The following is a 25,641-nucleotide window of genomic DNA, read 5'->3' as shown; positions in this document are numbered from 1 at the left end:
CATCAACAGGTACACCTCCAATTGACTCGAATTATGTCAATTAGCTTATCAGAAGCTTCTAAAGCCATGACATCATTTTCTGGAATTTTCCAAGCTGTTTAAAGGCACAGTCAACTTAGTGTATGTAAACTTCTGACCCACTGTAATTGTGATACAGTGAATTATAAGTGAAATAATCTGTCTGTTAACAATTGTTGGAAAAATTAATTGTATCATGCACAAAGTAGATGTCCTAACCGACTTGCCAAAACTATAGTTTGTTAACAATACATTTGTGGAGTGGTTGAAAAACTAGTTTTAATGACTCCAACCTAAGTGTATGTAAACTTCTGACTTCAACTGTATACACTTATACTCTCTGGTTATACATATGAAATACAAATGTCTTGTGGATACTAGGGGAGTATCTGGGAGGCAGGGGAATGCTCTTGGAGTGTGTGTGTGTGTGTCTATGTGTGTGTGTGTGTGTGTGTGTGTGTGTGTGTGTGTGTTTGTGTGTGTGCGAGCTTGGGTGCGTTCGTGCGTGTGAAACTCACCTTGTGCCCGGCTTCGCGTTCTCATCCTCACACTCTTTGAGTTTCCAGTCCATGATGTACCCGATCACTGGAGCGGTCATCAGACACAGCAGCTGCAGCACTCCGAAAATGGAGGTGTACACACTCACTGTGAACGGCAGGAGAGACAGAGACATGTTATTCCCCCCCAGGACTATTGCCTCCAAAGCTTACACTCCATCTAAATAGCATGGTGTTTACAGCAAAATGGACAGGGTTGCAGTTTAGGTTATGATTCATGAGGTAAGCCAGAGTCTTAAGTCAAAGTGAATCAATGTCAGAGGCAGAGAGGGGAATAGATGGACTCTGTGCTCATCTAATCTAGCCTGAAGTCTTACCTACTTCCATCTTCTCCGCTGCAGAGGCAGTAAGAAGTCAGTGTGACAGGAACAGGAAGGGGAAGAGGAAGAGGAAGGGGAAGAGGAAGAGGAAGGGAAGAGGAAGTGAGACAGACCAAGAATAATTAGCCGAAGCAATTCAGAGACAGAAATAAGGGCAGTGTGAAACAACTCCAGGTTGGAGAGATTACAAAGGAGGTTACAAGATTGCTAGAATGACAAAATAGCAATTATGTGACTAATTGTCCAGTAAACTACTATATGAACACTACAAGGGATTGATAACTTTTCATGTCCATGTTCAAGACACATTTTCAACACACACACGCACGCACACACACACCTGTGCTGAAGTCTCTGTCGGACAGTGACTCAAGGATGTTGTTCATGGCTCCCATGTAGAAGATAAGTCTCAGCTGGGTGACACACATGGTGATCAGGCTGAGCATGAAGATAGGGCTTAAGACACTCTTCATGAAGGACTGGGCTGTGGAGACACAGGAGGAGAGACAGATTAACAACAACAACAGAACACGGTACCTTACCATTCACTCCAGTAAAGCTGAAGGTTAAACTGTGATGCTGCATTAAATCTCAGAATGCTAGCTATTTAGCTAACTTGATTTATTATTGGATAATACACAGGATTATAATATTTATTATCAGATTGGAGTGAGGTTTTACTGTCTGTACTGTACAGGATAGGCCTTCTTTCATTTCCTCCACATGCTGTGATGGAAAACTACCAGGGCAAGATGCTTCACATCAGAATTAACATGGAGGTAGGGAAATAGGGAAGCTCGAAGTCTAAATAGTCCATGGGTCCCTGGATGGCAAGGTAACATGTGGAGGCCCGTGCTGTAAGCAAGGGGCCAGGGGCCATGGTCCGTTAATCATCTACTGATCTCAAAGCTGTAAAAGCAGCGGCAGGGCAGTGGAAAAGTCTTAATGGTCACGCCACAGATGTGTCCAGCGTTTATTACCCAGTGCTGCAGGTATCTGCCCAATGCTCTGGAGACTGGACCATAGTTGACATACTGGCTGGACAAGGGGCTTAGAGGCTGGTACATGAGAGCAGGTGGTTCTAACAGTCTGTCTCCATCTATAACACTGGGACTCCCCTGTGTCCTGGACCCATAATATGTTTTAGAATATTATTCACAAAGTGTCTCACAGTAGGATCTGGGATCAGTTTTGTCTTGCAGATCATAATGAATAAGAGGGGGGGATCTGATCCTACATTCTTGACTGGCACACTATGTGACCACACTTGTAAGGACACACCGGGATCAATAGTCGTCATGACCAGTGTTTACTTAAACACAAAACAGTCTCGTAATGGGTTGGTTGATATAAGAACCGATCCACAAAAGAGGTCCCAGGCAGCATCCCCAGAGGGATAAATTATTTTTGAGTGAGTCTCCTTTGAAAAGGAAAAAACTCCTAACAACCAAATAAATCACCACCATCACATGCATCAGAATGATGAGTGGGCAAACACAGAGAGATAAAGAGAGAGAGATAGAGAGCGATAGAGAGAGAGAGAGAGAGAGAGAGAGAGAGAGAGAGAGAGAGAGAGAGAGAGAGAGAGAGAGAGAGAGAGAGAGAGAGAAAGACAGAGAAAGAGAGAGAGCGAGAGCGAGAGCGAGAGAGAGAGAGAGAGAGAGAGAGACAGAAAGAGAGAGACAGAAAGAGAGAGAGAGAGACAGAAAGAGAGAAAGAGACAAAAGAGAAAGAGAGGCATGGGGAGTTAGCAAGCGGCCCCTTGAAAACCTCCTGATACGTGGAATTTGTCCAGCAGGGTTACAGAACCACGGGCATCCATCCTGTGTGTATAATGACCCCCCCCAGGACCCTTACTGACTGCTACCTGCCCTCTGGCCCGGTCTCACCACCGCCACCCGAGCAGCACTTCTTGGAATGCGGTCCGAATCGATTGCACGGTCGGTTTGGTACCAAAGAGAGCCTGCAGAGAACCACAGGGTGCCCCGCTGGGAGTTTGTGACCCTTAGGCCGAGCCCGAGGGAGAGAGGGGGCGCGGAGGGGGCACAGCGGAGGCGAGGAGGGGACACGTGGCTGATTTGAGGGTGTTTTGGAGGTTTGTGGCTAATTGCAGTGTACAGATCTGGGTTAGTGAAGGCAAAGTGCACAGCCAGTTGTGCGTTTGCAGGACTTAATTTGGGAGAGGGAGGATGGCCTTGGTGACCTCAGAGCCAATGACAGCGCTCCCTCAGACAAGCTGGCGGCTGGGACCAAAACACTGGCTGGTGGTGAGCCCACTCTGAAACATCAACATTGCACCAATGCAGTCAGAGCCCGTATTTACAAAGAGTTGTAGAGTATGGAATAGCAATCCGCTTTTTGGAATAGCAATCCATCATAGAGGTACAGTCGACCATATGCTAGATCTGGGCCTATATCTAGGATCAGTTTAGCCTATTATATCATAAAAAATATTATTATATAAAAAGGGGGGACCTGATTCTAGATCAGTACAAGATACAGGCCCAGATCTAGCATATGGTCGACTGTTTACCTCTGTTTACCCATAAAGCAGGGCTACAATGATCCATTGTATTGTTGTGTTGGATCTATTATCTAAATTCTACAGCATGGATGGAGCAGGATGTTGTGTTGGTGAAGTGGCTGGACAGTTTTTGTGGGTCTTTTAACATCAGACAGGTTTCTGGCAGACATGTCCTTTGTTTTGGCCTTATGGAGTATGGATTTGTGGAGGTACAGAGCTTGAAATCCATTATGGCAAATCCATTTCGAGAATGAACCCCATCACACTCACAGTGTGCACATTATTTATTTTCCTACTCTCCATCTGAAAGACATCAAATGCATCATGTTCTCTGGTCTGGGATGAACAGATGTGGCCTGGCTAGACACTTACATTCCTCCTGGGACTTGCACTGGACCTCCAGGTCAACGGTGGAGAGACACAGCTTGTTGCCCTCCTGTTGGGCCAGATCCTTGGGGTTTTGCTTCATGCTGTTCCCCACGCTAAGTCGTCTCCCCACCGTGGTCACCTGGCGGTAGAACTGCTTTCCAGTGATCTTATGGTCAAAGCCCAGCCAGCTGAACTTGATCTTCACACTGAGGGATGGAGGGAGACAGAGAGAGAGAGAGCGGGTGAGAGAGAGAGAGAGAGAGAGAGAGAGAGAGAGAGAGAGAGAGAGAGAGAGAGAGAGAGAGAGAGAGAGAGAGAGAGAGAGAGAGAGAGAGAGAGAGAGAGAGTGAGAGAGAGAGAGAGCGGGTGAGAGAGAGAGAGCGGGTGAGAGAGAGAGAGAGAGAGAGAGAGAGAGAGAGAGAGAGAGAGAGAGAGAGAAAGGGAGCGGGGGAAGAGGACAAAACAGAGGTAAGGATGAGACTAAATCCAGGTGAATGAGAGCAAAGCCAGTTGAGCTCCTCATCTCATTAGCTTTCCTGTACACAGGGCCTCAAGCCTTTTCCATGTTGCAGAGGAATGTGTGCTGGGGGATGTAGTGTACTGAGCTCCTAGGAGAATGGAGACTCTATGGAAGGCCTTAATATTCCTACTCCAACTTAAGTAGATGAACCTCAGGTCCTAGTATTATCCACTAAACCTGTTATTGTTGGCTAATATTAGGAACTGTCTGTCTATTAGGTTATAACTAATGTTATACTGTAACTAATAATATAAGTTATATCACATCATTAATTATATAAGTAGCAAATACTAGTAATAATAAACTAATATTAGGTTACAGGGATGTCTGCTATTTTTAGGTTACCAGGAATGAAAATATGCTGTAAAACTAATAATAACTAAAAAAGCTAACTCATTTTATGTTAAGGAGTGTGATGTTTAGTGTGTGTCTTACGTGTAGTCCATATCCTCAGGTCCAGGGAAGGGCTCCAGGGGCCAATTGAAGAAGCAGTTGATAAAGACGAGGCCAGCGCAGGCAGCCCACACCAGCAAGATGGTGATGAAGGTGGCTCCTAGGTCATAGATCACCTGATGAGAGAGGAAGCAGGGACCAACAACCACAACATTAGCCTATATGTCTGACCTTCACACTGACATGAGGGAATAGGAAAGTAGAGTCAAATAGGTAGCCCTGATAGTACAAAGCATAGTTAGCCTTCATAGCTAACCTCCATAATGGTGTGCATGCATAATGATGTGCATGGTGTGCATGTGTGTGTAGACTAGCTACAGTTGAAGTCGGAAGTTTACATACACCTTAGCCAAATACATTTAAACTCAGTTTTTCACAATTCCTGACATTTAATCCTAGTAAAAAGTCCCTGTCTTAGGTCAGTTAGGATCACCACTTTATTTTAAGAATGTAAAATGTCAGAATAATAGTAGAGAGAATTATTTATTTCAGCTTTTATTTCTTTCATCACATTCCCAGTGGGTCAGAAGTTTACATATACTCAATTAGTATTTGGTAGCATTGCCTTTCAATTGTTTAACTTAGGTGAAATGTTTCGGGTAGCCTTCCACAAGCTTCCCACAATAAGTTGGGTGAATTTTGGCCCATTCCTCGCACACGCTTTTTCAGTTCTGCCCACACATTTTCTATAGGGTTGAGGTCAAGGCTTTGTGATGGCCACTCCAATACCTTGACTTTGTTGTCCTTAAGCCATTTTGCCACAACTTTGGAAGTATGCTTGGGGTCATTGTCCATTTGGAAGACCCATTTGCGACCAAGCTTTAACTTCCTGACTGATGTCTTGAGATGTTGCTTCAATATATCCATATAATTTTCCTTCCTCATGATGCCATCTATTTTGTGAAGTGCACCAGTCCCTCCTGCAGCAAAGCTCCCCCACAGCATGATGCTGCCACCCCCGTGCTTCACGGTTGGGATGGTGTTCTTCGGCTTGCAAGCGTCCCCCTTTTTCCTTCATAACATAACAATGGTCATTATGGCCAAACAGTTCTATTTTTGTTTCATCAGACCAGAAGACATTTCACCAAGAAGTATAATCTTTGTCCCCATGTGCAGTTGCAAACCGTAGTCTGGCTTTCTTATGGCGGTTTTGGAGCAGTGGCTTCTTCCTTGCTGAGCGGCCTTTCAGGTTATGTCGATATAGGACTCGTTTTACTGTGGATATAGATACTTTTGTACCTGTTTCCTCCAGCATCTTCACAAGGTCCTTTGCTGTTGTTCTGGGATTGATTTGCACTTTTCCCACCAAAGTACGTTCATCTCTAGGAGACAGAACGCGTCTCCTTCCTGAGCGGTATGAGGGCTGCGTGGTCCCATGGTGTTTATACTTGCATACTATTGTTTGTACAGATGAACGTGGCACCTTCAGTTGTTTGGAAATTGCTCCCAAGGATGAACCAGACTTGTGGAGGTCTTGGCTGATTTATTTTGATTTTCCCATGATGTCAAGCAAAGAGGCACTGAGTTTGAAGGTAGGCCTTGAAATACATCCACAGGTACACCTCCAATTGACTCAAATGAGGTCAATTAGCCTATCAGAAGCTTCTAAAGCCATGACATCATTTTCTGGAATTTTCCAAGCTGTTTAAAGGTACAGTCAACTTAGTGTATGTAAACTTCTGACCCACTGTAATTGTGATACAGTGAATTATAAGTGAAATAATCTGTCTGTAAACAATTGTTGGAAAAATTAATTGTATTATGCACAAAGTAGATGTCCTAACCGACTTGCCAAAACTATAGTTTGTTAAAAATAAATGTGTGGAGTGGTTGAAAAACAAGTTTTAATGACTCCAACCTAAGTGTATGTAAACTTCTGACTTCAACTGTAAGTAGATGTGTGTGTAAGTTACCTTGATCCCAGGGAAGGTGACAGCGGAGGACGCATACGATCCAATCATGAGAGCGATGAAGGTGGAACGAAGGTCACCAAACATATTGGGAAGCTGAGGAGAGAACAGAAGAAAGAGCCAGGATATAAGACTAGGTCACGCTTTAATCAGATCAATGCATTCACTTGTGTAAAAACACATGTATAAAGACACTTGTGTAAAAACACATGCATAGCCATAGAGACGCACGCATTACTCAAAAACGATTTTTCCAAAAATGTAACGCATGACATCATATTAGGAAATCGAAATATGTTTTTTGGAGGTTGTTGACAGAGAATGAGTCATGTGCGTGGAGTCTTGGTGATGCTTTCCCCACACTATTTATGACAGAGTAAGAGAAAGTCCAGAGCAGCTCTTATGTAGCCCTCTACTTGAGGTTAGAGCACAGGCTGTTCCCAACTCAACTCCTAACTGTAAACAACTGTCCTTGAGTAGAGAAGGAGGGAAAGAGGGGGGAAGGAAGGGAGAGAGAGAGAGAGAGAGAGAAAGACAAATAAATACAAAAAACTCCATATCTCCACTGTGTGCACTTGAATCTCCCATGACAGAGTCGGGAAACGGAAAAGGAACAAAAACACCACTGACAGAAACACACCAGAAATGAACTGACTGAGCCATTCACCAGTCAACAACTCCTGAACATAACTGTTTCATGGCATATTTGTTCAACAGTTCTCCAAGAACTCCCCCGAACCAATCTCTCCATCCGTCCATCCACCCTCACCACAGGTTCCCTGCTTGTTAGAGCCATGGAGGAAATCTCTCACTCCGTGCCGTGGCCTCCCCAGACGTCATTACCCTTGACCACTAATTGGAACAAAGGTTAACGGCAGAATCAAAACATCCCACATGACAGCTACACTAACAATCACATTCCAGTCCTCCTGGAGAAGTGAAATGAGCTGGAAACATCTCTATTTTGACACTTACAGTAGGAGTGAGTAAGGCTCTACTGCAAGTCAGCACTGGTGCCTAGTTGGCAGGACAAGAAGAGGTGTGTGTGTGTGTGTGTGTGTGTGTGTGTGTGTTCGGTTTTATTATCCTTGTGGGGACCAGAATTGGGGACATTTCGCCAGTCCCCACAAGGAAAATGGTATTTTAGGCTTAGGTGTTAGGGTTACAATTAGGGTTAGGGGTTAGGGTTAGGTTTAGGGATTTGGGGTTAAGGTTAGGTTAAGGGTTAGGTTTAGGGGTTAGGGAAAATAGGATTTTGAATGGGAATCAATTGTTTGGTCTCCAAAAGGATAGTAAAACAAATGTGTGTGTGTGCCTGTGATATCAGGCTGGCAGACAGACAGAGGAGAGAAACACTGGTCGTATGCAAGGCTACCTCGCCACCATCTCTCCTAGCACCCTACCAACCTTCACTTAGCACAGCTTCAATCAGCAGTGTTGGCTGTGACATTGCCCCGGAATGAACTAATACGGAATATTCTGAATAATGTGCTTGAGTGTCGTCAGGGATGTGCTGTCCATTGCTCTGCTCTCCTCAGTTCCCCTATCTAACCGTCACCACCAGACTGTCAGTGTGTCACCAGACTATCACATGACCACAATGACCTCACTGAGTCAGTCACGGACAGACAGACAGACAGACAAGCACAGGCACTAACCTATATCCCAGTCAACCTTTGTCTGTCTGTTCTGCTAATATTTTTGTTTACCAGGTTTGGATGGAATGGAACGAGTTCACCTGCCTTTGATCAAATTAAGGACATGGGGGGAAAGGGAAAAATAATGAATTGTCAACAGAAGGTAGAGCCTAAAACATCAACAGCATGTACAGGTTCAAACCAGCTTACAGCCTAAATGCTGCAATTACTGTAGTCGCCTCATTAGTTTTAGTGGTCTAAAGTCAGTTTAACTGAGAGTTACTGTGGTGGTTCCAAAACAAACCGCCACAAACAGGTTTCTCAATCTTGTTCACGTGCAGAAATCAAACCACATAATTATGTCTTATAACTATGATAAGAATGATATCCAACTGTCAACGTACTGAAGGATGTAGATTTACAACTTGTGAGGAGAGGCATGTTCAGGCACGCCCTGGCTCTGGGGACTCTGAAATGTTGAGCCAGGGTGTGGAGTTTTGGGTTATATTTTCTATGTTGATGTTCTAGATCGTGTAGATCTATGTTGGCCAGGGTGGTTCCCAATCAGAGGCAGCTGTAGCTCGTTGTCTCTGATTGGGGACCATACTTAGGCAGCCTGTTTGGCACTAGTCGGTGGGGGATCTTGTTCCGTTAAGGTTTGTTTTGTGTAACCTAGGACTTCACGTTTCGTTTGTTTGTTGTTTTGTCGTGAGTTAAGTACTTCATAAAATGTACACTTATCACGCTGCGCCTTGGTCCGTCTCATCAGTAAACGATCGTGACATGTTCAGGTTGGGAAACAGGATCTGTGTCACCTAGTTAAAAAGTCCTGGGGCGCTACATTGCTGAACATTCAGACATAAATACTGTATATGATGTAGAATAAGGAATCACGTCAGCACTAATAATGACATTTCTCTCTGCAACGTTGAACAATGTTTGCCTCCTGAACCTGGCCCTGATAGCAGTGCAGCCATGAGTTTGTCTTCCTAATCTACCTGGCCACAGTACAGTGTTCCAATTTCAGAGCACTTCCTGAATTCTGCTCCATCAGGCATGACTAAATACAGTGTCTAGAGGCAGAAACAACAACCCAGGGCTGGTTAATGATTGGCCAACTATTTTCTCTCTAGGCCAATCTCAGTTCACCTGAGACATTACCTGTTCCTGTTTCATGAATACTGTCTCTGTCTGCATCCCAAATTGTACCCTATTCTATACATAGTGTACTACTTTTGTCCAAGTCCCTATGGGCCCTGGTCAAAAGTAGGGCACAGTATAGGGTGCCATTTGGGGCACAGACCCGTCTCTGTTAGCTCTTCTAGAGCCAGGAAGAAAAGGCAGGGTCAATACAAATGGTGGACTGTCTGCATTCACCTACCAATCTCTATTTGGCTCCATTTTGGGATCTGAACAGTCATTGAGATAAGAGATAAAGTCTGTTTGTAGAGTGTTGGACTATGAGTAGCATCTAACTCTATAGGACGTACTCAAAGCTAAACAAGGTTGCTATGTTGTTGTGGGGGAGCAACAACATGATGGGCAATCCCAGAGTCTTTAACCAATACAGGCTGATTACTCCGGATCTATACACTGCAGCCAGTGCGGTGTTTGTGCTCTGAGCAGATAACAAAATGTTTGCAATACACTTTCATACACTCACAGTGGTGAAACTAGGCTATGTGCTATTCGTTATCACTTGAGAAAATTGAGAAAATCCCTATCTGAAATGCTGAGTGATGTTTGCAGACAGTAAAGAATGCCTGTGGTAAGCAGTATTCCTCTAAAGCCAATAAGGGAAGCAGTCTTATCCTGTTCTTATTCAAGTAAATACTACACATTCTACACTTTCCATATCAAAATGTTGCTAACATGGAGAGGTGCATGAGTGTCTCAAATGTGTGCACTGCAGTTCTACTTGAAAAACAAACCCTAGCCAGAAAACAACCCATTGCGTCTGGGTTCATCTGATTATTTTGTGTGACGGCAGCAATGATCATTATCTTTAGTGCAGCAGACGGAGACAGAGGGAGAAACAAGTGAGAGAGAAAAGAGGAGAGTGGAAGAGTGGAATAACTAAAAGCCTCTAAGGCACAAAGGCCAGAGAGAACAGACAAGGAGGAAATTGACAGAAGGGGGGAAACAGAGAAGTGAAAGAGAGAAGAGCGGCTGCTGTTGCGTAAAAGCTTTAGTGCTTACTGGGCTGGTTCTCAGCAGCCAAAGGGAACCAGTACAAACCGGTCCAATCCTGACAGGACAGAACTCCATCATAAAATGAGTCAACATGGTGTGTCCCTGACGACCACACGCAGACAACACCAGCCTGAATATCTCCATCTCTGTGCCATCACTCTACCACTCTCTTGCTCCCTCTTTCTGTCTCTCTCGCTATCTCTCGTTCTCTCTCCGTCATCAACACTTTGTTTTGCAATGCTGGCCTGGCTGTGAATCCCTATCCACCACTACTGGACATGAAACCTAAAGCTGAGTGCATGGTGAAAACAAAAACAACAACAGCATGTGCAGCAGTTGTCTGCCTCCACAATCCATCCATGTATTTTAATAAGGAAATCAACATGACCCTGAGATCAGTGCCTCCACAGTCTAATAGTGTATCGTCAAGCACCAGTTAGCAAGTCAACATCTGATGGCAGGACATTTTACAGGCAGGGGGGTCGGTGTTCGTGGTGGTGACCCTGTCTGAGTAGAGAGGAGCTATCATTAGTCTAGCCTGGTCCACTTCATTCCCCCCAATGACCTAGTGACACAGATCCCACAGAGGTGATTGGGACCAATGAAGAAGTCCTAAAATAGAAAGGATTAGATTTAATGCAAAACAGCTAAACATGACTCAGAGATAATAGAATAATCTTAACAAGTGCCGCAATGTACAAGAGGTGGAGCTGAGCTCTGTGTGTGTATGTATGTGCGTGTATGCGTGGGAGGAGTGCGGAGAGAGGGGCTGGGGAGTGTGTGTGTGTGTGTGGGGGGGGGGGGTCTGGTTGAGAGAGAGATGGATAGAGGAAGGTTAGGAGAGATATCTGCAGTGGTGATTACTAATACTATGGCTGACTGAGGGAGAGATTGAGGTCAAAGCTATTAAAGAGAAGAGGGAGGGAGGGAAGGAAGGAAGGAGAAGACAGAGGAAGGACAGACAGCCTGCTGCTACTAACTGGAGAAGGGCTGCGGCCAGACAGAGACAGACAGCCTGCTGCTGGTAACTGGAGAAGGGCTGCGGCCAGACAGAGACAGACAGCCTGCTGCTGGTAACTGGAGAAGGGCTGCGGCCAGACAGAGACAGACAGCCTGCTGCTGGTAACTGGAGAAGGGCTGCGGCCAGACAGAGACAGAGACAGACAGCCTGCTGCTGGTTACTGGAGAAGGGCTGCGGCCAGACAGAGACAGACAGCCTGCTGCTGGTAACTGGAGAAGGGCTGCGGCCAGACAGAGACAGAGACAGACAGCCTGCTGCTGGTAACTGGAGAAGGGCTGCGGCCAGACAGAGACAGAGACAGACAGCCTGCTGCTGGTTACTGGAGAAGGGCTGCGGCCAGACAGAGACAGACTAGGCAGTTTACTGATAGAAAACAGAGGTGTGTAGAAGAGCTGTCTTATACCGCCTTGGGTACTCCTCCACTTGTTTACTGCTCCTGTACTGCCTGGGACACAGAGTGCTGAGTGTGCAATCATAGAGAGAGGGAAGGAGTGAGAGGGGAGGGAGGGAGGGGCAAGCTGCCAAACCACACCCTTTCAGCAAATTAGAAGAACCAGGAAGAAGAGAACATACAGAAACAAAGAAAAGGTGATGGAGTAGGGGTATCATGTTGCAAACCTTTCCTTTTGTGTAAACCTACAATCCAGATGACTTTGAAATCCAGAATAAACCTTAACATAATCATATCAACTGTCTGTGGGGGACAAACTCAAGGAGTTCAGACTGATTGAATGAGATACAATGTATCCATTTCGGCTTTTGTGGAAAAAAGGGTACATTTGAATTTTTTCAAATCCACTCTCCTCCACACCCTGGAGGAGAATGGAGAAGAAGAAAATTTCGAAGAAAAAGGTCCTGCTGTACAAAAACAACATGAACCCAGACCAGCAGTGTAAAACACACTGTTAGTCAGAGCAAGGAATTACCGCAGTGAGGTTACTGCAACAGAACAGCTGAAACAACACCAAAGGCCAGTTCCTTGGCACGCACACACACACACACACACACACACACACACACACACACACACGCACACACGCACACACGCACACACACAAGTGAGGGAACTAAACGGCCATAGCAGGACAGGCTGAGACATACTGGCGTGGGGAATGAATGAAACCAGAGACAATTAAAACAACACGTACAGTATGGCAGTGGGAGTGGGAGGCAGAAGAAACCGGCTGGGCAGCTTCTGGGTGTCGTGGTAGTGTGTGAGTGTGCCAGTCAGCCAGCCAGACAGAGCCCCTCTGAGCCCCTGCAGTGGGGGGTGGTGGGGAGGCCAGGGGACAGGAAACTGTCAGGGAGGGGTTGAGCGAACCCCAGCAGCGCTAAGTGTGACTGACTTCCTACTTCCTGTTTGTCAGCTCAGCATACAGTGCGTCTCTTTTCTCTCACAGTTCTTGCGTGAGTGTCTTTGTCTGTATTTATTTTTTTTGGGGGGGGGGGGGGGGGTGACAACAAAGTCCTCCCAACTGTATCTATGCAGATAAACAATGAAACAATGATATCACGTTATCTGTAAACACCATTGTGTCAGTGAAACCCGGCCATACCTAAGGCAAGATGAATCAGAACATTTAGTCTAGCTTCCAGTATACCTTGGCAGTCTGGGCCACCCAATCAAAGGGCTGCGTCCCCGTCAGGATCATGAATAAGTAATGAGGAGGTGTCTTCTTTTGGCTCTCAGTTGGACCAGAGCACGGTTGAATAATTGATTTCTAACGCAGGGTCTGTCTCTTTTTTTTTTACTCGATCTGTCCATCCCTCTCCTTTTCCCTCTGCACGTGGCCTCCCTGTGATGCAGCACTTTCTCCATGCTGATGACATCACCATGGGAGGGTTTACGACATGTCCCACCCGCCCACCCCTCTCTCTCCCCTCTCCTCTCCCCACTCCTCGTTCTGCTCCCCTGTCTCCCTACTCCACCATGCACCTTAGTGCTCTCCCCCCTCCTCACCACTGTCCCCATCCCCACCTCTCTCTGTTCCTTTCCCTCTCTCCCTACTCCCGCCATAGACATGCATCATTGCTCACTCCCCTCTCTCCCCTCCCCACCCTCTCCCTGCAGTACAGGAGAAAACACCACTTACCGTGAGGGAAGTAAAGGTCATGCACATGCCTCCGAACCCGTTGAGTGCCAGAGCAAAGAATATGAGGACGGACAGATCTGCACAGGGAAAACACGTGTTAAGGAGACGGGATGGAACTGACATATATACTAGAATAGAACATGAGTAAATAAAGAAAGAATAAAGAAATATACATACTTTTGGGGTCGCTCGATCCATAAGCAATCAGGATACAGGAGAAGGCAAAGCAGGTACTGAAATAACAGAGAACAGGTTGAATATGAGGAAGGATTTTTCATACAAAGACACACCAAAGCCAAGTCAGAAACAGAACATAAAAACATATGCAGCAGGAAGTTGCAGGCACTAAAAAGTACTAAACCCTGTACCGAGGTATAGGTTTTTGTGACAATCTCAATAAAACTTTAGAGCGCCTTGTTTGCATGTTCATTGCGGCAATTATTCTGCCAATACCGGGCGCCATCCCACTTCTGACACCAATGTAGTGAATTTGGGATATAGCCCCTGCCGGGTACAGAGACTGTCACCCCAACACTTTAACTTAAATTATAGTGGCCGCAACTGTACATACTACCTTGTCTCTGTTCTCTTACCTGCCGAGCAGCCGGAGCTTGCGGGGGCCATACTTGTCCATGACAATGCCTAGGGGCAGGGTGATGGCACTGAGGAGGAAAGAGCCCACAGTGAAGGCCAAGTTCAGCATCTCATCCTGGTCCTTACAGATGGGCCAGCCGTTCATCTGGAGGTACTCCTCCTCCACCATGGGGCTCTGGGTGATCCCCTCCTTATCCCCAACCAGGACTGGCTCAGACTGGTTTTGACTGGTGCTGTTACCTGGAGGTACAAGATAACTTTATTGAACCTTCAAATTCAACTTTATGGTCCCAGATGAAATATATTTTGCATCATACATAGAAGATATCAAAACATACATTAAAAAGGGATTCCTGATGTTTTGGTAGAGAAATTAAGCATGATCAGACTATCAAGACGGGATTGGAAAAGACAGTCATGCTAATTTGATCAGAAGACCCACAGACGAAACAATCATACTAAAGTTTATTCCGAAACTTTACATTCTAGTTTGATTAGATAGAATGTGCCTGTTGGGATATAGGTTTGTTTGGGGTTGGATTGCAACATATCTTGCACAAGCGTTCTAAGAAACATCCTCCCTCACTGGAGGCCATTGATTTCAGAGGAAACATCTTGAAAAGTCATCCATCTCAACAGCACGTCTATATTTGTGTTTCATTTGTGTCTCGTGTGTCTCTTTCCTGAGACAGTGTGAGCCATGGACAGGCCAGGTAAACAGAAAAACCTCAGTGAAACATTTTACATTTACATTTTAGTCATTTAGCAGACACTCTTATCCAGAGCGACTTACAGTTAGTGAGTGCACACATTATTTATTTATTTCATACTGGCCCCCCGTGGGAATCAAACCCACAACCCTGGCGTTGCAAACGCCATGCTCTACCAACTGAGCTACATCCCTGCCGGCCATTCCCTCCCCTACCCTGGACGACGCTGGGCCAATTGTGCGCCGCCCCATGGGTCTCCCGGTCGCGGCCGGCTACGACAGAGCCTGGATTCGAACCAGGATCTCTAGACCACTGCGCCACTCGGAAGGCCAAAAAAGATACTGTAACCAAATTGCTGGGATCAACAAGCTGCAAAAATTGCTGGAGGGAACTGGGTCTACTCTGAAACCCCAAAGCAAGGCAGCTCCATGGCAACCCAACCCTAGTGCAGTGGTTCCCAACTCCAATCCCAGAGTAACCCCAACCACACACATTTTTGTTGTAGCCCTGGACAAACATAACATAATTCAACTCATTGAGTGCCTGATGATTAGTTGACAAGTTGAAACAGGTGTGCTTGCCCAGTGCTACAATAAAAATGTGTATTGTAGGGGGTACTCGAGGACCGGAGTTGGGAACCACTGCCCTAGTGAATCCCCAAGAGGATAGAGACAGAGCGCTCATATCATCAGTTGTTTATTTCCGTCTATCATACTTTATAGCACTGTTTGTTATAAAGACTGGAGACCAGTGCCTTGGTTATGAGGCGGGTTACTGTTGTCATTGAGGAGAGAAAAATATCTGTAGCCAACACCCCAGTCTCCATAAGTTTAACTCAGACAAAATAGAAAAAACAAAAGAGTATGATGACAGCCTTGACAGTGACAAGTCTCATAAAAAAAGTTTAGTGGCTTTTGGAGCTAGTAAGGCATTGAGTAAGGGCCTGGGGGAGGATAGGCTGAAAGACTAAATGTTATTTTGTCAGTGTTGTTCTCAGGTGATGTGACTTTGAACAACCTCTCCAAAAACCTTTGGTAACACAAAGTGTTTTTCAAGCAGTCTTGAAAAGCAGGTTGTTGTTTTCTTGAGAGTGAGGCTGTGAGTAGACATGGCTGTATTACATAATATGTAGGTTAAAGGTCATGGTAAATGGTCGTTAACACATAGGTTAGCAGAAGGCCAACGGCAGCTGGGCCAGCCTGGCTGGGGGGCTCTTACTGCCGAGTAATCCAGACAATGTGAGCCTGTGCTGCTGCTGAGTCAATAAGGCAATCGCCTTGAGCCTTGCAGAGCACAAACACTCACCTTACAACGTCTTCAAACAAAACACTGTTCACTTCTCTGTTCTGAGGGTTTACAGCGTGATTCGCAGAACATCCAGTTACATTGAAATCATATGAAACAAAAATTATTGTGATGTTATTGCTATGATACTACATTTTACATTTACATTTTAGTCATTTAGCAGACGCTCTTATCCAGAGCGACTTACAGTTAGTGAGTGCATACATTATATTTTATACTGGCCCCCCGTGGGAATCAAACCCACAACCCTGGCGTTGCAAACACCATGCTCTACCAACTGAGCTACATCCCTGCCGGCCATTCCCTCCCCTACCCTGGACGACGCTAGGCCAATTGTGCGCCGCCCCATGGGTCTCCCGGTCGCAGCCGGCTACGACAGAGCCTGGATTCGAACCAGGATCTCTAGTGGCACAGCTAGCACTGCGATGCAGTGCCTTAGACCACTGCGTCACTCGGGAGGTTACCGAGTTCACCTAACCTATAATATTCAAATAAAATCAGATTTCCTAAGCGTTTTTCCGCATTTATCTAGCTAGGGCCCTGCTTTCCAGGTATGTGCCTGCAGCTTTCTTCCTTGTAATTTAGAGTCTGAATAAGAACATTCAGACTAAGGCCATGCGCTAACAAGATTATTACATGACCAACATAATAAGAACATCATGTGATATTTGTCATCTTTAACCTGATCATCCATCAATGGGAAATGGACGTGTTTCTTACTCATGTCAAAAAAAACATTGCTTTGTGTAATAATCAACTAATCAATCTTCAACTAATCAATCATTCTATCTGCCCATACAGTGGGGAGAACAAGTATTTGATACACTGCCGATTTAGCAGGTTTTCCTACTTACAAAGCATGTAGAGGTCTGTAATTTTTATCATAGGTACACTTCAACTGTGAGAGACGGAATCTAAAACAAAAATCCAGAAAATCACATTGTATGATTTTTAAGTAATTAATTTGCATTTTATTGCATGACATAAGTATTTGATCACCTACCAACCAGTAAGAATTCCGGCTCTCACAGACCTGTTCGTTTTTCTTTAAGAAGCCCTCCTGTTCTCCACTGTATTAACTGCACCTGTTTGAACTCGTTACCTGTATAAAAGACACCTGTCCACACACTCAATCAAACAGACTCCAACCTCTCCACAATGGCCAAGACCAGAGAGCTGTGTAAGGACATCAGGGATAAAATTGTAGACATGCACAAGGCTGGGATGGGCTACAGGACAATAGGCAAGCAGCTTGGTGAGAAGGCAACAACTGTTGGCGCAATTATTAGAAAATGGAAGAAGTTCAAGATGACGGTCAATCACCCTCGGTCTGGGGCTCCATGCAAGATCTCACCTCGTGGGGCATCAATGATCATGAGGAAGGTGAGGGATCAGCCCAGAACTACACGGCAGGACCTGGTCAATGACCTGAAGAGAGCTGGGACCACAGTCTCAAAGACAACCATTAGTAACACACTACGCCGTCATGGATTAAAATCCTGCAGCGCACGCAAGGTCCCCCTGCTCAAGCCAGCGCATGTCCAGGCCCGTCTGAAGTTTGCCAATGACCATCTGGATGATCCAGAGGAGGAATGGGAGATGGTCATGTGGTCTGATGAGACAAAAATAAAGCTGTTTGGTCTAAACTCCACTCGCCGTGTTTGGAGGAAGAAGAAGGATGAGTACAACCCCAAGAACACCATCCCAACTGTGAAGCATGGAGGTGGAAACATCATTCTTTGGGGATGCTTTTCTGCAAAGGGGACAGGATGACTGCACCGTATTGAGGGGAGGATGGATGGGGCCATGTATCGCGAGATCTTGGCCAACAACCTCCTTCCCTCAGTAAGAGCATTGAAGATGGGTCGTGGCTGGGTCTTCCAGCATGACAATGACCCGAAACACACAGCCAGGGCAACTAAGGAGTGGCTCCGTAAGAAGCATCTCAAGGTCCTGGAGTGGCCTAGCCAGTCTCCAGACCTGAACCCAATAGAAAATCTTTGGAGGGAGCTGAAAGTCCGTATTGCCCAGCGACAGCCCCGAAACCTGAAGGATCTGGAGAAGGTCTGTATGGAGGAGTGGGCCAAAATCCCTGCTGCAGTGTGTGCAAACCTGGTCAAGACCTACAGGAAACGTATGATCTCTGTAATTGCAAACAAAGGTTTCTGTACCAAATATTAAGTTCTGCTTTTCTGATGTATCAAATACTTATGTCATGCAATAAAATGCAAATTAATTACTTAAAAATCATACAATGAGATTTTCTAGATTTTTGTTTTAGATTCCGTCTCTCACAGTTGAAGTGTACCTATGATAAAAATGACAGTCCTCTACATGCTTTGTAAGTAGGAAAACCTGCAAAATCGGCAGTGTATCAAATACTTGTTTTCCCCACTGTAGATGCTGTATCAATCTCAATGCGTCTAACCTGATCACTTATCAGTGATAAATGTAAATGACTGACAGAATTCAGCGGACTAGCTTTGTCGCTAGAAAATGGTTGCTATAGGCGTAGAATGTCTGCATTTCCTCGCATTGAATCATCAGAGGAAGCCAGAGAAAGCCAGCTGACAGTATTTCCATCATCATCAGCCCTTAAAGCACTATCTATTTCAAAGCAGAGAGCAGACAGAAGATACATCAGCTCCAGATAATGTCCTCCCTGTCCTCCACCGCAAACATCCCACTGTTCCTGAGCGCTAATAACACTGACACAACACAGATTAAAATAGTTGGCTGATAAGAGCTGGAAGGAAGCTAGCCTGGTGCCAGATTTAAAAAAAAAATAGAACTTATATTATGTTTTATTGTCACATACACCAGATTTGTGCAGTGAAATGTGTTGTTTTACAGGGTTAGCCATAGTAGTACGGCACCCCTGGGGCAAATTAGGGTTAAGTACCTTGCTCAAGGTCTGTTTGTGCTGCCTTGGCAACTCCTATGGTCAAGCCAAACAAAAGTTGTCTAGAAAGCACAAACATATCTGTGACCAGGCTAGTTTAAGGAAGCCGGTAAGGCTGAGTTCTGTCAGGGAGGTGGTTGGGGTCACAGGGTGGGTGAGGTGAGGGGTGAATGGGGAATCCACTTTTCTCTCTCAAGTGTCTCCTGAAATAACACTCATTCCACACTTCCACTCATTCCACACTGGCCCTAGGGCCTCTCATGTTTCCTGCTAGTAGCTAGCGACATGAGATGCTGCAGGGCTCATACGGCCTACACTGACACTCCAACTATGTGCCCCTGCCATAAACTTGACCTTAAAGCAGAGGAGGGGGAGGGGGAAGGGGGTCAAAGACAGGGACACCATACATGATGAGGAAAGAGTTATGAAACATGTGCTTGTTCTATTGTACTGACTGGTATGCTTATTGGTACACTTAAAACCTAATGGGGTATTTGGTGGTAGTTTTAATAGTACTGGCACTGGATGCTTCATACTAAAAATAAAAACAAGAGGCATGATATTTCCTGTACAATATGTTCTGTCCATGTTGTCAGTGAAACATGCCTTAGCTAAACTGAGTGTAAACCGAACTAAGTCAACAGTACACACCTTACAGTGTTAAACTAACAGACTCTACCAAGATAAATGTAATGGGGGAATGTCTAGCTTATGTGACGAAACACAAGAGCTGCCGGAGAGAGAGAGGTGAAGGGACTGGGAGTCAACAGTGTTGCATGTGGGAGGAATACGAGCCTCACACTTCACAATGTCCACCTAACCACAAACCTTTCTATTAGCAGATAGGTGAGGAACCAAAACAGAAGTGGCCCACAGTGCCACACAGTCCAATCTCAGATCCTTTAAACAGAAACAACGATATGGGGACCAAGGTCACCATGACACCAAACACATAAAGGACTCGCAGCAATTTTGACAGATGCCCTTTGAATGCATTCATCTTTTGAATCATAAGAGAAGGCAAGGATGAAAGAGTGTCAAGACTGACCTGATTTGCATAAATGAAAAGGCCTATTCACATGTTAAATGCTGCCTGGCAAATAGAAAGCACTGTGGCAGATGATCAGAGGACTCTTGAGTCGATCACAGGCCACGGTCTATCAATATTATTATATGATCTAGTCCATCACAGGCCATGTTCTAATGATATTAGGTTACGACCTACATAATGATGATGTGCTTTATTTGTCCTATCATCTCAAGGTCTCAGTGATGACACATATTTCTCTCTCTCCCTCTGTCTCTCCCTCTGTCTCTCTAATGCCCACTTCCGGCCCACTGCCCACTGCCTCCCTAAGTGTCTATGTGTTTGAAAGATGAAAGGAGGACAGATGACTCATAGACTATGGGAACAGAGTGGGAGCGAAAGAGAGAGATAGAGAAAAAGAGAGAGAGAGAGAGATAGAGAGAGAGAGAGAGAGAGAGAGAGAGAGAGAGAGAGAGAGAGAGAGAGAGAGAGAGATGGAATCATCAAATACCCACTGAGAGAGAGAGAGTGAGAGCTCTGAATCATAGCTGCATTAGAGGCTTGTTAAACAGACTGACTGCTATTAATGTGTTATTCTTTCTCAAAGCTCAACTTTGGCGGGGCTGGAAACAAGGCAATTGTCTTGGCCAATGATCTAATAAATCCCTCTCACACACTTTCAAGACTAGCCAAGCTGTATAGGTGCATTTTTTTTCAAGGCTACTCACTCTCCTTTATGGCAACATCATCAATAAAACTGTACAAAAACCCCAATTAGGTCATAATCTGCAGCAGTTGTTCTGGGCCTGTATTCACAAAGCGTTTCAGAATAGAAGTGCTGATCTAGGATCAGGTCCCCCCTGATCCTATATCAGCACTCCTACTCTGTGACTCTATGTGAATATGGCCCTGGTTTCGTTTGCATTGACCCTCAGGAGGAACTGATCATGTAAAATGTAAGTGGAAACTCATACAATTCCTCTGCTCAATGTGATTGGATTAGAAACCCCCACCCCTTCATCCCATCCTCGCCCACAGAATATCCAGTTAATCTGAACATTCTATCACACCATTCTATTGTAACCCCCATTGAAAGAACTTACAGTATTGTTCTAAAGAGCACTATTTAAGTGTTGGACCATTCCAACAAAAGTGATTGAATTAAAGCTACACAGACACATAAAGTCATCTTTGTCTCACAGTAGTGAAATAGAAACACCTTTTGTTGCTGAATTAAATAAGCATAATAAGTAGGATTGCTTAAAATACACTCAATCTTTGTCAGACCTTCAAAGCCCAAGTGATACCCATTCACGTGCCTCACTTGCTGAGTGAGACAGTAATACTAGATACAGAAAAAAATGCTATTAAAACAAATGTTGCTAAATGTCACAATGAAACAAGCATTTAAAGCAACATAAACCAAGCATATACTGAAGCAACAAAAACCTTCCATCATTCTCATACGTATAACACATGTAATAAAGGTATTCCCTTTTTGGGGTTTCCTATTCATTGTAATAAAAATGGTCTACAACATAAAATATCTTTGAGCACCTGGAATAGTGTTATACTGTATAAATCCAACCAATTGTCTTCATTTCTCAATCCCCTATATTGACAAAACAGGATATGTAACACAGAGTGTTATGGGTATTGTAGTGCATCATGCTACACAGCCTTACCAGGTTCTCTGCAGAGGTAGGAGTAGAAGCCTTCAGACTTGAGCATGATGAGCAGGGAGCCCCAGCCCAGCAGCACAGCAGAGAACAGCAGGTTCTCTATGACCGCAGTCACAGCCATCCACCAGCGCCTGGAGAAGGCTGTGGCCAGGGAGGGTGCCATCTTCACAGGTAGAAGAGGGGCACAAAGGTGCTCGTAGAACAAAGGACGGCTGGTGGCCTGGAAGATAATGTTGATACATGGTAAGGGCCAGGGACAGGGTTAAGAGTGTGAAGAGACACATTTGGTAGCTGTTTGACATTCATACTATACTAAACTGTATATGAGTTGGTGAGGGATACATCAGAGGTAGCCTATACATAACGGGGATATACCTACACAAGGATGCAAAACATGAATTTACATTGCAAATAACGTACATTATGCTAATTATGGTATGTGTACAGTAGAAGACGAAGCTATCAGCCTTTAAGTCACTGGGTTTCCCTCGTCTTTGTCCTTGTAGGATAATAATTGTTCCCTATTACAAAACAGCTGAGCTCTTCCAGGAGCATGCCTGGACCACAAAACCCCTCCTACTAATGTACCAAAACACCGCCCTAGCTCACTCTGATTGGCAGATCGTTTTCTGGACCTCTACCATTGGCTGCATATTAATAAAACCACCAAGAATTACTCCACGTGAGGCCAAGTTCCAGCCGGTTCGAACCAGTGCGGCGCGAGATTCTCAGCAATGACATCTCATTTTTGTTCACATCGCCATCTTCACCCGACATCAATACATGCCTATGGGCTAATGATGAGGATAATTTGACTCTACTAAGCCTATGTATCACGAAATGTAGCCTAAAACTTGTTTATATTTTTTCAAATTCATTCACAAATAACTGTATGACCAGCTATGAACAACAAACATTTTATTAATTCACAAACCCACACTGGCCAATTAACTATTTGACATGCATGGCATTTTATATTAGTCAATGAGGTGGTATTATTTTTCTCGTGATTTCACTGTACCTTTATTTTCACTACATATTTGCCTATATATGTGTTATTTTATCGATGTGTGAAGGTCAGGTCCTCAGTACTATGGACAATGTGTATTAAACCTATATTTTGATTCGCCTTGTCCTTGTAAGGTTCTTAAACAATAACAGTATGGTGCGGGAAATGAGCAGCTCTGTAAACTGGTCTGAACTGGACTGAAATCATCAGCCCTCTCAATGCGCCTCCTCCTCCTGCACCCCCACCCCATCTCTTTCGCATGAAGATCAGCTGTTCAGTATCGAAAACACAGCACGCCGTGCATATGAATAGTCTCACCGTTCGCAACAAAGCTGCAATTAGCCTACATCTTCCATGCAGTTTCACAAATCTCAATGTTCTTTATTGGTGCTGTTTTGGCAGCAACGACATTTCATGGTTTCACTATTATCATGCAGCACATTTCCCCGCAATGTTAATGTTATTACTAAAAATAGGTATAAATGGACGCACAAGTAAGACAGTATTATCTAATATGGCTGTACTTCGTTGCAAAGCAAATTTCCCTTTTTACTATTCTATTATTCCATTCTAAACTCTTAAACTCAATCTGTAGAGAAGCTAAATAAAATCATGACACTGTGAAAAAGTCGACATTTAAATACATTTTATAAGTCAACTGCATGCTGTTATTTCCCTATAATAATTGTAACATTTCGAGATGCCAGCGACAGCGTTGGAAACCGTGTATGGGCTACTCAAGCAAAACACCATAAACAAAAACAAATTGGGATGATCACCTCCTCTAAAATCATGTTGACTACACATCATGTAACAGTAAAGTTGCTATAGGGAAAACTAACAGCACTGCAATCAACAATAAACACCGCATGTAACAACATCAAATTCCTAGCGTAATTGACTCATACTTTCCTTGTTATACACACTGTCATTTTAAGATAAGTTTCCATTGAAACATTGTTGCATGTTTTGTCTCGGATAATCAGTCTACATAATTTCAGGGTCGGCTACGAAGATATGACAGAATAGAAACAATGTTGCCTTTCTGCACACTCAGTGTAACATAGCTCATATCTTTTGTTCAGTGATCAATTTTCAATAAAAGCAAAGTAGAGAATTTACAAATTCCTCCCCTTAGAATAACAGTAGAGCATCCCTAAAGTGCCGTACCATACCTGTGTCTGGAACCACGAACAAGGTCGCCTGCCTCTCCACTGACTGGACTCTGTCTTTGTCTTAAACTCTATAGTTGTTATTCTCAAAACAACAAATAACAGCTATAGACTGTAGACTACACTCAATCTTTTGTTTCTTCGCATCAACATGTATATTTTCAACGCAGATTCCTGCTTTTATTTTCACACCGAAAGCTGCACAAACAAGCCTGGGTCTCCATTGGCCAGGTCCTGAGCTAGAGACGAGCGCAAACCAATCAGAGAGCGCTTACATTATTAAATAAATAATTAATTGGTGAAAACAGACATCTAATGTTTTGACACAAAAGACTGGGGGGAGTTATGGCAAATACAATTAACTTAAATAAGGACCGGTGCACGCATTGTTTTATTTTCAATTACATTTCGAGGTTTGTACATTGCCTAGTCTATTTAAAGATAAAACAAAAACAGCAAACTTGATTATGGTTGAGTTTCTTTTTTGGACAAACTTTTTCCAAAGTGCATAACAATGGGAATATGAGTTTCTACCTTCACAGGTGAGAAAATATAGAATTAGATGTAATAGTAGCACTGTCCCTCATTAAATAAAACAAAGAGTGGGTAACTTCAAATATTTTCGTTTTCTATGGAAATGAGAAACAAAGGATAATGGCATGGCCCCATGGACCAGACAACAAAACACTGCAGAAAAGTTGATTTGAGGGTGACATCTAATGGTAGAATAAATTAATACTCGCAACTTCATTTTTTCACCCTGAACTTCATACATTTCAATATTCATTTTAGGTAGTGCAATTTAGTAGGCTACCAACTTTGTTAGAGAGGGAACATGATCATCTAATTTGCACATAGTAGTCTATGACCCTAGCCTTCCACTAGGTAATGTGTGTGCATGTCTATTGCTCTCTGCTGGCCATACATGCAGAGGTGTAGTCCAGGGTATACGCTGGTATACGGCGTATACCTACTTATTTTTCAGTCAGCATTGCGTATACCCACTTCTAAATCCCCCCTGATGCGCATCATTCAGTAATATCTGTGAGTCAGATTGCCTATTTTCTTCCTCGGGGATAGTGAAGCCATGACCCACCCTCCTCTGCCTCTAATTGGCTGGTACTCGCTGCTTTCACTGATTAGATTGGTTAACTTTAGGCATGAGGACTGATGAGCCAATCAGAGGCAGAGTAGGGCGGGTCATGCCGAGGAAAATATCGCTAATACCTCAGGTGCCAGTGAAAAAAAAAAAAAAAAAAACTCAGGTGCCGGTGCCACTTGACTACGATAACGGCAGCAGACCAAACAACGGATGAAGAAAGGACACAAGCGGCGGTGTGCCACCCCAGTTGATGGAAGACATCATTCTGAGGTAAGTTTTAAGGTGGTTTCCAAATGAATCATTATTTTAAACTACTGGCAAATTGCCAGTGACTGCACATTTAGAGGAGAAGAGATGTTGCCGCCAATAGTTAGTGCGAGTCGGCTAACGTTATGAAGCTAGCTACGTAGATTGGGATAATGTGGGGAAACCGGGGCATTGTTGGTTTTCAGTAAGTGTTTAATCAACCCAGTTCATAAGAATTTCATACCAGACTGATGAAACTGATTATCTCAATGTTTAT

At 44.3% G+C, this 25,641-nt stretch overlaps 1 protein-coding gene across 1 annotated transcript in view; it reads right to left on the bottom strand.

Moving 5' to 3' along the window:
* LOC311101412 (large neutral amino acids transporter small subunit 4-like) overlaps positions 1–24,927 on the bottom strand; it is a 31,586-nt gene extending 6,659 nt beyond the window's left edge. Inside the window, exons 1-10 of the mRNA XM_084142544.1 lie at positions 24,020–24,927; positions 21,839–22,055; positions 14,209–14,449; positions 13,793–13,848; positions 13,616–13,692; positions 6,675–6,767; positions 4,744–4,877; positions 3,792–3,994; positions 1,236–1,379; positions 537–663 (exon numbers count right to left, since the gene is read on the bottom strand). Coding sequence (XP_083998670.1) covers positions 537–663; positions 1,236–1,379; positions 3,792–3,994; positions 4,744–4,877; positions 6,675–6,767; positions 13,616–13,692; positions 13,793–13,848; positions 14,209–14,449; positions 21,839–21,998 — 1,235 coding nt within the window. The 5' untranslated portion in view covers positions 21,999–22,055; positions 24,020–24,927. The remainder of the gene's footprint in view (positions 1–536; positions 664–1,235; positions 1,380–3,791; positions 3,995–4,743; positions 4,878–6,674; positions 6,768–13,615; positions 13,693–13,792; positions 13,849–14,208; positions 14,450–21,838; positions 22,056–24,019) is intronic.
* Between the last annotated feature and the right edge of the window lie 714 nt (positions 24,928–25,641).

This window comes from Coregonus lavaretus, assembly GCF_964263955.1.
Source record: "Coregonus lavaretus genome assembly, chromosome: 26".
Taxonomy (NCBI): Eukaryota; Metazoa; Chordata; class Actinopteri; order Salmoniformes; family Salmonidae; genus Coregonus; species Coregonus lavaretus.
This window is presented reverse-complemented; position numbering and strand designations above follow the sequence as displayed.